Here is a 12,585-nt window from a genome sequence, read left to right as displayed (position 1 = left end):
TTGTCTGTGGAAAGTTGTTACAGCCTTGTGCCTAGTTGTAATCTCAACCTGAACTAACTTGTGGGAAATCTCAGGAATTGTTGAACATATTTGACGACAATAACAGGCCAGCTGTAACCACAGGGCAAACCAATTTTTCCTTTGTGTGTCACTAAAAATACAAAGCACCTAACACACTCTTTAAAGGTTCCTGGGAGAGTTCCTGTGTCAACGAAAACAGTTTTTGATAAGTGTGGTATGAATATCACGTTCCCTGCTATCACTGTGAGATATTCAACACACTTATAGCCCAAAGATCGTGAAGTAGGGGCTATTTATTCCACATGCATCAGGTTATTACAGAAAGCAGAGAAATTAAGGATAAACAAGAACTGTACACATTGAGTGACCATGTGCATTACAGTGGACGAAGGAATTTTTATTCTGTCTCCGTCCCTTCCCACCAGACCTCTCCCAAGCCAAATAACTCTTTTGTTCCGGGTGACAGTCTACTCGACTTGACTTCTCTCGCTATCCTCCCTCTCTGCCACCACTAGCTGCTGTAGGTCCCACTGCACTCTCAGCATTTCTACCTATGCTCCCCGCGCACCCCCCCCCCCCCCCCCCCACACACACACACACACACACACTCTCTCTCTCCATGGACTGCCCAGGTTCCAATCATTCCCTCCACCTCCACCTCCATCTTCTCCAGCACTTTGGGAATAGCCGGTGGAGGTATCTTCTGGAGTGGACCCAATCACTCACTGTTCTTCGAGGTATATTTCTCATTGAGAAGGTTAACTCCTCAAGGAAAGTTAGGGGTTCCTGTGAGTGACTTCTGTTTTTTTTCAGTAGCCTAAGCCACTGGTCAAAAAAACAAGTTGCTTAATCCTTTTGAATTTTAGATATATCTGGTCAGGCCGATTTCTGAAGGTGTGGAATTTTTGGCAATACGCTTTCGGCATTACCTAGTACACAAGAAGTCGGCTCTTATTACTGCCTTACGTGTAGTACACTCCTCGGACAAGAGGAAATAAATTCCATGACCTTTTCCTGGAAGCTTACTCTGTCCGAACTTGCACCAACGTTACATTAGCCACTTTATATGCTCTGCTAACTGCTCAGAAGAGATAAAGAAACCTTCTACCTCCGCCTTCTCATAAGTGGGAATGAAATGAACAAATTCAGTTACCTCTGTCATCTGATGTGTCTTCCTGGAACACACTAGTGTTCCTGCTTCTCAGCTTGAACTGTCTTAGGTTGAAACTACCTTTCCTGTTTAGCCTGATTTTTTTTTTCTTTTCCTTCCCTTTCCTATTTCTCTCTCTTTCTTTCCCTCTTCTCTTTCCTCTTTCTTTTGAAATTCCAATTGATACAATTTTAATCTCATGCTGGTTACTCTCTCTGCCCCAATGTCCCTATTTTCTGTCCATACACCGTTGCCCACCCCTTTTAACATTTTACTTTTTCTAGACTTCAGGTGAAGGGGGAAGTCTTTTAAATCCTCAAACGAACTTCCTGGAATTCAGCTAGGAACATGCTGCCAACGAATGTGGACAACTTTACACGTACTCTAGCCAGGCAAACCCAAGAAAGCCCTTTGCTGTGCTTTCTTTCAAAGAATTGGTGTCAATGTGAGAATTTACCCACTCGAATGCTTTTGTTTTCAGGCCCCAGATGAGGGTTCTTAAACTATTCTGGTTCAATCACATTCCTAATAAGGTGTTCGCTATTACACTACTTTTTCCAGCAATTTCTAACATTGTTTATACAAAGTGGTTGAATCAATAGACTTCATCGGAACAATCTTGCATTTTGACCCTTACATTTCTCTACAGAAGCTAAACAATTGTAGTCAGTGTATATTAGTTTATCTTTGCAGCCATGACAGATTATAGGCTATAAAATGTAGAACACCCAATAATAATCCCAAAGCCTCCTTATTCTTCTGATGTCAATTGGGCATACTGTGCTCTTTTTGCACATAAAATCTTTTCCCTGCAGTTTGATTTTAAATATTATTACCAAAAAGTCTACAATATTGTGGCATATTCCTCAATGATACTCTATTATTTCAGACAGCACATCTCCAAAACAATGTATAAATGAGATTGAAGTTGGCAAGGTCTCTAAGATTAAGAAAAATCACAAAACATGTAGATTGCATAAAAACAGACGCACACTTGCACTGATATAGCCTCTCTTATATAGAGATGCACTGCATGCACCTCCTGTGCTGTTCCATAACACTTATCAAAGAGTTAGCGTTGGGAGACCATGAGGGATGTGAAATATTGAGGTTAGTATTTTGGAAGACTTGTAGCAAAAAGGGCATGTTTTGGGCTGTAAATTAAGGAAAATAGGAAATAGGAACAAGAGTAGACCATTCAGCCCCTCGAGATCATCTAGATCATGGTCATTCATCTACATCAGCACCATATCTCCACTATATCCCATGTCACTGGATGTCATTAGTAACTACAAATCTCTCAATCTCTCTCTCGAACTTACTCAATGACTGAGCTCCCACTGTCCACTGGGTTAGACAATTCACCACTGTCTGGGCGAAGACATTCCTCCTCATTTTAGCCCAAAAGGTACCATTTTCAGGTCTAGTCAGCGGCTCTGAGGAAGGGAATTGCTGGCCACTGTTCACCTGAAATACCTTATCTCCAAGAAGGTAGTGCTACAGATATCCCTGCCTCAGTCACAGTTGAGATTTTCAAACAGGGAGAGCAGACAAATAGTCCAGTCCGACACCAAGGAGCACTGAGCTGTAACGTCTCATCCTGTGAGCAGTAAGGATGAGAGGGCTGAGGAACTGTTGGGAATCTCCCACTCACTGCTCCTGGGAGCATTGCACAAGGAGGTCAATGCTGTCAGGAGTGCCAGTGAAGATGTGAGAATCCAGTATATTCTTTCCGTTTGAAAGGCAGGGTCTCAACCTGTGTATCACCTGGCCTGCACAGACGTGTTACAGTGCAGATGGAGTCTGAAATGGCTCTTCAAATGAGTGTCATTCCCCACTGCTAGTCTCCTACCTTTCCTCCCTATCCTTGTACACCATTTCTACCCAAATAAACATCCAATGCCCTATTGAATGCATCAATTGAACCTGCCTCCTCCACATTTCCAACTAGTGTATCTCATACCCTCACTACTTGCTGTGTGAAGAATATTTCTCACATCTCCCTTGTTTCTTTTAAATCCAAGCTTCCTTGCTCTTGTGGATTTTGAGTGGTACATACAAAACACAGTGATCCTGGTTAGGACCATCCCTCAATCAACAAGAACTGCAAAGCACTTTCAATAGGGAACACACATACAGCATTCCCACCTTTCAAATTCTCTCACATTCTCAGCATTCCCCTTTCAGAGTCTCTCTTTCTTTGACACATACGCAGCATTCGCACCTTTCAGATTCACACAGAATATTTGCTCCAACAACCTGGATTAAAACTCCAGCCTGAGCATCAGCTGCTGCAGTTTCTAATTTGCCACATGGAGCTGTGGATGGACTCACTATGCAAACATCCATGAGACTGAGAATGTGGTGAGACAGCTGATGATGAGCTGCTCACACCAGCAGGAAGGGCTATATTTGCTGTTTGTTGTTTACATTACCAACTTGCATGTAAATGTACAAGGTATACATAGTAAGTTTTGCAGCCTTGAAAATTAATGGTATTGTTGATACTGAGAAGAATGGTCTCAGACCACAGTCTGATGCTGATCAGCTGGTAATTGAGCAAGCTTTCCCTATCGACGCTGTCCATGTTTCGATCAAATCTCCTCTCAAGGAAACTGGCTGTATCTTCTCCAATCTATCCACACTCCTCGCCCCTCGAACGTTTTCTGCTCCCACTCCAATACATTGCATTCTTCTTCATCGCAGCCAAGGTTAGAATTCAATACAGACCTAATGTAAACAGCTTGCTTTTATATTCAAGACCCTTATTAATAAAGCCAACAATATTGCTTCATTAACCTTGGAACAGTGATCCATGTTATGAAATATTTAGACCAACCATGGGAAACTATCATAACGCTGAATGGTTGACGTCCATCAGAAATGGGACTTGAAAAGTTGGAGTAAAAAAATGTCAGGCAAGATTATAGCTGAATGATAGGGTGGCTTTAAAAAGGACAAAGTTCAGGGATGGCTGAAGTACATTCCCATGAGAGATAGATTAAGGCAGCCAAGAACTTGAAAAAGGAGACGTAGGACAGAAAGCCAGTTGGTAAGTGAGAACCCGGGTAAATATAGAATTTTCAAGTGCATGATGAAATGCTAGGTGAATAGCAGTTAAACAAAAACAGAGCATAACTCAGGTACAAAATTCAGCAACAGACCATTGAGATACTAGATGGGTTACGAATAAGAGGGGGGGGGGGGTCTGGCTGTATACAGCAAGTTGCCAAGTCAGCAAGACCAGGTTACATGCTTCCTTCATCTGGATACCCAAGTATCTGGAGACTGTAGGGGCAGTGGCCATAACGTTTCAATCCTCCTTGTACAGAGGCAAATGTTACAACCTTATTTAGAGTACAAAGAGAAAGCCAGCAACGAGAGGCCTTTCAGTGCATCATCACAAAACTTTTAGGGACAGCTCAGGACAAAAATGTAGCCACACTTGGAGAAATGTGGTTTAATTAAGGACAAATTTGACTCTGATAGTAAAAGAGAAGAAAGTAGGAGTGGCTATGTCTCAGATTGGATGCAAGGTGTTTAAGAATCAACCCTGTTCAATGTTTTATAGTGCATGTACTCGGGGACTGCAACTGTGTGCTGTTTACTGGAACACCTTTTGAAGGAACAGTTCAGAAGATGTTGGCATTTTAAAATTTTATTTAAGAGTTGGAGCTCTGCTAAGACACACTATTCATTCTCTTCACTGCGTAATCTGGCATTGGGATTGGTGATTTTGATTGCAAGCTGGGCCGCCCTCTCCACAATTGTCTTGCGGTTTTTGGAGGAGACATTGTGAGCAATTTCAGCACAGTAAGTCCTAGAAGAAAGAACAAACATGCTCGGAGTTGTATACAAATCCACACTCATTAGCTGACTTTCTGTTTAACATTTGCCCCTCAACAGTAGCAGATTACCCAGAACTTACTTGACTAGAAGGAGCACAGACAGACACCAAACCCTGTTGTCTGTGAGGAATTCCTTCATCATAAACTGAAGGACTGAACCCCTAAACCTCAAGGAGGAAATTCACAAACATTGGTTTGAGGATGATACCAATGTTGAATGAAGCTTCAGCACAGACCTGGGTGAAGCATTGGACCAGAGAAATGGCAAGAATCATAATTCACTGGAATGCATCATACGTCTATAGGTTTGAAAACGAACTTTCATTGAATGGAAACAGAATTGCTTGTCCTGGATGGACACAAGTCAAAGAGTTCATAGGTTCATAATTCCTTGAAGGTGGCGTTGCAGTTAGTTAGGGTAGTGAGGGCAGCGTTTGGTATGCTTTCCTTTATTGGACAGTGCATTGACAACAGGAGTTGGGATGTCAGGTTGCAGCTGTCCAGGGCATTGGTTAGGCTACTTTTGGAATACTGCATTCAATTCTGGTCTCCCAGCTACAGGAAAAATGTTGTTAAACTTGAAAGAGTTCGGAAATGATTTATGAGGATGTTGCCAGGGTTAGAGCCAAAATGAAAGGCTGAGTAAGCTGGGACGTTTTCTCCTGAAGCCTACAAGGCAGCGGAGTGACGGTATAGAAGTTTATAAAATGATCTCGGACATGGATTGAGTGAATAGCCAAGGGTAAGTGAGTCTAAAAGTAGACAGCATAGGTTTAAGGTGAGGGGGAAAAATTTAAAGGGATCTAAGGGGCAACTTTTTCACACAGAGGGTGGTGCTTGTGTGGAACGAGCCACCAGAGGGAGTGGCAGAGGCTGGTCCAATTAAAACATTAAAAAAAAAGCTCTCCGACACCACCTCCTACTGCTCCCTGGATCATAACCCCACCCCCGAGCACCAAGCCATCATCTCCCAAACCATCCACAACCTCATCACCTCAGGTGACCTCCCACCCACAGCCTCCAACCTCATTGTTCCCCAACGCCGCACGGCCCACTTCTATCTTCTTCCCAAAATCCACAAACCCGCCTGCCTGGTTGATATTGTCTCCGCCTGCTCCTGCCCCACCAAACTCATCTCCACCTATCTGGACTCCATTTTCCAGTGCAGGCAACCACCTTAAAAACCGATATCCATTTCAAGCCCACCGCCTCCCACCCACCTTCCTGCAAAAATTGCATCCCCTATTCCCAATTCCTTCGCCTCTGCTGCATCTGCTCCCAGGATGAGGCGTTCCACTCCTGTACATCCCAGATGTCCTCGTTCTTCAAGGATCGCAAGCCAGCACCATCCCCCCCCCCACCGCAGTAGTCGAGAAAGCCCTCAAGCGTTAACAATAACAAGCTTTGCTATCTATAAAACAAATCTAGATGGGTACATGAATAGGAAGGGTTTAGAGGAATATGGGCCAAATGGCACCAAAGTAAACTTAGGATATGTGACCAACATGGACAAGTTGGACCAAAAGGTCTGTATCCATGCTGCGCAACTCTAACTCATCTCACTGCCCTCAGAAATCACATGTTTTGTCAGTGCCACAACTTTGTTTTTATCACAGTATAATAGCAAGAGAAATTCCTCCAAACCAAACCATTCAGATGGGTGTCTCCATGTATCTATAGTCCTTGACCTTCTAGATGGAAGTGGCTGTGTGTTTGAAGGTGCTGTCTAAGGATGTTTGGTGAATTTCTGCAGTGCATCTTATAAATAGTACACACTGCTGCTACCGAGCACTTAGCTGTCTGTCACTCCCTGCCTACGCTGTTGGCATACACGTAGTCCGGTTTGAAGCCTTACTTTTAAGGTATGCCTGGTACGGCTGCTAAAATAATTTCTCTGCTTCGTCCAATGCCCAGAAGGACAAAGATAGAGCCTGCATTTAAATAGCCTCTTTTACAATGGCCCACTGTGGGACATTGCAAATGATGTCATTATGAAAGGTTGTTACTGATGTAATGTAGGAACTGTAACTGCAGACTCTCTCACATAGTTAGCCAACATACACACTGATGAGAATGACCAGACATCTGGTGGTTCACCCTTTCCCATTAGCAGAGGGGAGATGGGGAACATTAATTTACAAGCACAGAGAAGTTAATGCCTCGAATGACACTGTCAGAAATGGTGAGGAACTAGATTCAATCATTAAGTTTCAAAGGGTTAAATCCAGTTGGGTCAAGGAAGTGAGCTACAGCCCTGAAGGGAAGGGGACTAACCTAATGGAGAAGATAAATTCAAAGTTAGCTGGGAATAGTCCTGGATTACAATAAGCATACAGACTGTCCCTGGTTGTGAACAGGTTGTGTTCTGGAGCCCTTCTGTAAGCTGATTTGTACACAGGTTGGAACGCAATGCAATTCAACGTAAAGCAGCTGTTTTTAAGTTCAGGAAGTGTTTGTATATCGGGTCTTCGAAATTAATCCTCTGTATGGGATTGCATTTGTAAGTAGAACGTTGCTAAATCAAGGACCACCTGTAGCAGGGTCTGAGGGGGAAACGATTAAAATAAACAAACTGCACACTAGCCACTGTCAACTCTTTTCCTCTGGCCCAACGATGTGCTGAAGGCATGACCCCAGGATTCCCCAGTGCTGTTATTTACATGGCGTGAGAGGACAGCACTCAGTCTCAATGAATCATTCAGTTTCAAAGGAATCCTTACTTGTTGCTCATCATTAGGACCTCCAGCTCCTTGACATTGTGCACCAGGAATTTCTTGAAGCCAGAAGGCAGCATGTGTTTGGTTTTCTTGTTGCTGCCATATCCAATGTTAGGCATGAGGATTTGGCCCTTAAACCTCCTGCGCACCCTGTTATCAATGCCTCTGGGTTTACGCCAATTACGCTGTTAAAGGAAAGAACAGACTTTAAACGGAAAAGCATACCATACATCCATCTACATTGGGCAAGTATGAAGACCTCAGACAGTGCTCCAGGTCAGACATGGCCGCTCACGGGGTCACCTTTCTAAAGGAAGGGTGTTAACTGCAAAGGGTACAGAAAAGATTTACAAGGATGGTGCCGGGACTTGAGGGTTTGAATTATATGGAGAAGTTGGGAATTTATTTCCCCGAAGCATCAGAGGCTGGGGGGTGGCCTTATAGAGGTTTATAAAACCACAAGAGGCATGAACAGGGTAAACAGACAAGGTCTTTTACCTTGGGTGAGGGGAAAGATTTAAAAGGGACCTGAGCAGTAACTTTTTCACACAGCGGGTTGTGTGTGTTTGGAATGAGCTGCCAGAAGTGGAGGAAGCTGGTACAATTACAACTTGACATCTGCAAAAGTATAAGAATAGGAAAGGTTTAAGAGGGATGTGAGCCAAATGGGAGTAGGTCAGATTGGGCTGTCTGATCAGCACGCACAAGTTGGACTTGAAGGGTCTGTTTCCATGCTGTATGACACCGTGCCCTCTCCCAGACTGAAACAGGCTTCTAGTCCATCAAGCAAATGTCCGAGCTGGTGTCACAAATGTGCAACAGCCATTAGGTTTACAAATGGCTACAGCACATCAAATACTACCAATAGATCAAGCGAACAAGGAATAAGAGTTTTACCGCAATCTTCACATAACGATCGGACTGATGACGAATGAACTTCTTGGTGCGTTTCTTCACAATTTTAGGCTTGGTGAGTGGTCTTAGAGCTGCCATGCTTCCTGCTGAGACAAACCAATCTGGTTACTGGCACAATCACCAGCTTCACACCAACTGCAACTAAACTGTGCTCTAACTGACAGATTCGTATCCAACTACCAGAACACAATGCTGGTGTGGATAGTTTCAGGACAATCCCAACAAACCAGCCTGTGAATATAGTTTGTTACTCAACTGTGGAGGGTACCACTGACCTAATTCTGTGAACTGGAATACAAGTAGGTCACATGGCCCGCAAGCCTACTCCATCATTCAAATAAGATCCGATTATAACCGCTCATCAACATTCGCTCCTGATAACCTTTCACCCTCTTGCTTATCAGTCCAATCCTGCCTTCAAAATATTCAAAGATGGAGGCTTCCCCACCTTTTCAAGAAGGAATTTTTGACACTCAAGAGGAAAAACATTCTCTTCAACTGTCTCTTGAATGGATAATCTGTTTTGAAACAGTGACCCTTCACCCTAGATTCCCTTCTAGACTTCCTACAGGTTAGTTGATACTGTCATTACCTGCACCTCCCAGATACTGTCCACCTCCATTCCCACTTTCCTCCAAGCAAATCAAAAGACGGTCTTTCACCTTCCCATCTTAGCAAGATCACACTGCTGCACCCTCCCTTTCCTCTCTGATGCATGAATCCTCTGAATTAAAATGCCTACTGCGCCTCAACTCCACGTTTGCTCTAAGCAAACCAGACCTGCCTAAACGGCACAAAGCCACAAACATTCAACTGACACTTCTATCCACAAACAGTTCCCTCCTTAGGGCTGTCCAATTCAGTGGCCCACCTCATTAGCAACATCAGCGATAGACAATTTGTATGCTTTGCATATCTCATCTACAGGTTGGCCCTCACCCACAAGGATGAAGTCAGAGTTCAAAGACACAACAGCCAAACCTCTGTGCACCCAACCCCAGTACTGTAGCCTGGTAAATCCTTCAAGCAGGGACACAGAAGGTATCAGCCCTGCTCCCTACTCTAAAAACATTGTTGCATTGCCTCCCTGTAACTAACTGCACCACCTCATGTGGAAGCCCCTCCATCCAAACCATTGTCCCCAGATATTGTGTTGGCTGTATACTCTGGAATGGTGTCTGTCCTGCTCAGAGAATGAGCACACACACAGCAATGTTGTCACCTGGACCTTCAATTCCCAATTCCAAGACAGCAGTCTTTAACTCCAGTTCAACACTGACTCTGTTTGTGAACTTCAACAGTTGTAGTTTTTTCTGCTTCAGTAAATTCCTTTGCTTTGGATACAGAACAGTTACATGGTACAGTCTACTTTTTTCAAGCATATAGCAGACTGGTCTTCCAGTCTCCAGCTACAGAGGCAAAAAAGAACTGGAATGGGTTCCATCTCTGCTTTGCTCTGCCCTCTGAGCCGGACCTGGACAAGCCATGGGAGACTCACCAGGTTAGCGTCAGGCAGCGAGGGTGTACTGTTCAAATCAACAGGGTAAGAGAGGTAAACAGTAATCAATACTGAAGGTACAGGCTCAGGATAGAGTAACATTGATTAACCGTGCCCTTAGAGCTCAGAGTGGAGTGTACTGGTCTCTGTGTGAACTGGACAGACACCATCCTGGAGTGTACAGCCAACACACTACCCGGGGACAATGGTTTGGAGAGTGGCTGGATTTGGATGGAGGGGCTTCCACATGAGGTGGTAGTTACAGGGAAGCAATGCAACAATGTAACACCGTTCTTAGAGTAGGGAGCGAGGTGGGGGGTGGGGGGAGCTGACCGTTCACGGAGCCAGGCTGCCCTCGGACATCCCCACACGCCGCCCTACAAAACTGACACCTTCTGTGTCCCTCTTTGAACAGCAGTGAACACTCCCCATCCACCAGGCCCCAGCCTGGGCTGCGGGCCCTCTCACTGCCTGCAGCCTCCGGGCTGTGCTTCAATGGCGCGGAGATGTCCACGCTCCCGGCCGGGGGCACACACCAAGAAGCGTTCTGCAGGCACCCCGGAGCGGATGAGGCCGGGATGGCGCTGGATGGGGTCGGATAGCAGACGAACCTCACCTCAGAACCACCTCGGAGCTGGAAACCGGAAGAGAAAGGGCAGCGCGCCCTGGAGCCTGCCGGGAGATGGAAATCCTGCGGAAGTGACGTCGCCATACGCCGCTTCCGGCGTCCACTGGCGTTACCACGGAAACACGGATTTCCGGAAGTAGATCAGTGAGGAGTCCACCCCACAAACACATGTTCAACCTCCATTAATCAGCGGCTCACCCCGAACCCGCTCCGCGCACACAGACTCGCCCCCATCATGCTCTGTGCACACGGACCCACCCCCGCTCCACGCAATCCTGCTCTGTGCAGATAGACTCTACCCCAGAGATAATGGGAACTGCAGATTCCAAGATGATAAAATGTGAGGCTGGATGAACACAGCAGGCCAAGCAGCATCTCAGGAGCACCATCCCTGAGGGCAGGGTTCTGGCATTCAGTGGCCAGCCCGTTGTCCCACTCCTGCCCTTAGTTGGCCCAGTTTAGGGCAGGTAATCAGGCCGAGAGTGAGTCGAGGCTCTGAATTGACAACACAGGGGCTTTAAGTAGTGACAGGTCGAGAAGGTCACCGGTGGACATTTCCTTTTGGAATCCATTATAACATGGCAGGAAGGGGGTGAGTTTCTCTCCAGTGCCAATTCACCTTCAGAGAAGGGGAAAATCATGCCCTTAATGTCTTTCAACCAAAGTGCAGCAGGGCACACTTATCACCATTGAAGTTCCTTTGCCAATTTCATGCCCATTTTCCAGTTACCTGTAGACTCGTAGAGTCATACAGCATAGAAACAGAACTTTCAGTCCAACTAGTCCACATTGACCACGTTCCCAAACCAAACTAGTCCCACTTGATTGTGTTTGGCCCGTGTCCCTTCAAACCTTTCCAATTCATGTACTTATACGAATATCTTTTAAATGTTGTAACTGTACCTGCATCCACCACTTCCTCTGACAGTTCATTTCACATGCGAAATACTGTGTGTAAAAAAAAAATTGCCCATGTCCTTTTAAAATCTTTCTCTTCACACTTTAAAAATATACCCCTTTGGTTTTGAACTTCACCATCCAAGGGAAAAGACCCTTGTTATTCAACTTATCTATACTCCTCATGATTTTATAAAGCTCCATAAGGTCACTCCTCAACATCCTACGCTCCAGTGAAATATACTTTGTAAACGTTAATTCCAAAATCCGATTTAATGTCATTGGAAATTTTGAGAATGTCCAATTGATTTTTTGGAAGTTGTGAATTAGAGTAGTTCTAATTCCCAATTAAACAAGTTCTGAGAGGAGGAGAATTTCATGAATCATTCTAAAAACTTGGCCCTGAAAGGGTGGTAGAAACAGGTTCAATAGTTGCACCGCTAATCACAGCGCAGAATGAGACAGTTCGGCCCATTGTGACCATGTCAGCACGGAGGCCCATTCACCTTCCCCAAAATGCTGCAAATCGTTTCAGACCCAGATCCAAATCTCTCTTGAATGCCTGAGTTGTGACTGCCTCCACTACCCTCTCAACCATTCTTGAAACATTAGCTTAGTTTTTGATCCCCCCCGACGCTGCTGAAGTTATTTCCAGCACTTATTCTGAATGCCAGCATCCGACAGTATTGTGTTCGAGTGTTTCTGAAGTGCGAAAATGTGGTGAAAATGATCGTCATTGGCCTCACAAACAACATTTTGATGATGATCACTGTGAATGTCAATTGAGGGGCACGTACTGGAGAAGAACTCCCTGCTCCATTTTCAGTAATACCAAGGGGCCTCCTGTGTGCACCTCAGGGGGCCCTGGACAGGATTTCATTTTAACATTCTGTCTGAAAGAAAGAGCACTG

The 12,585-nt window shown here is 44.9% G+C and overlaps 1 protein-coding gene across 2 annotated transcripts; it reads right to left on the bottom strand.

Annotated features, from left to right (window-relative positions):
- Positions 1 to 4,813: 4,813 nt before the first annotated feature.
- On the bottom strand, positions 4,814 to 10,879 carry rpl32 (ribosomal protein L32). 2 transcript variants are annotated; one of them, XM_048547744.1, is made up of 4 exons: positions 10,766 to 10,879; positions 8,634 to 8,737; positions 7,740 to 7,921; positions 4,814 to 4,991 (listed from the first exon to the last, which is right to left on the bottom strand). In XM_048547744.1, exons 2-4 carry the CDS (start codon positions 8,727 to 8,729, stop codon positions 4,862 to 4,864), a joined length of 408 nt encoding a protein of 135 aa, XP_048403701.1. In that variant the 5' UTR covers positions 8,730 to 8,737; positions 10,766 to 10,879; the 3' UTR covers positions 4,814 to 4,861. The 2 variants fall into 2 exon arrangements, with proteins under 2 accessions (XP_048403701.1, XP_048403700.1); XM_048547743.1 differs by having other exon boundaries at positions 8,634 to 8,734.
- Positions 10,880 to 12,585: the final 1,706 nt, after the last annotated feature.

This window comes from Stegostoma tigrinum, chromosome 11 (genome assembly GCF_030684315.1).
Source record: "Stegostoma tigrinum isolate sSteTig4 chromosome 11, sSteTig4.hap1, whole genome shotgun sequence".
Classification (NCBI taxonomy): Eukaryota; Metazoa; Chordata; class Chondrichthyes; order Orectolobiformes; family Stegostomatidae; genus Stegostoma; species Stegostoma tigrinum.
Note: the sequence above shows the minus strand (reverse complement) of the source record. Positions and strands in the feature narration are given on the sequence as shown.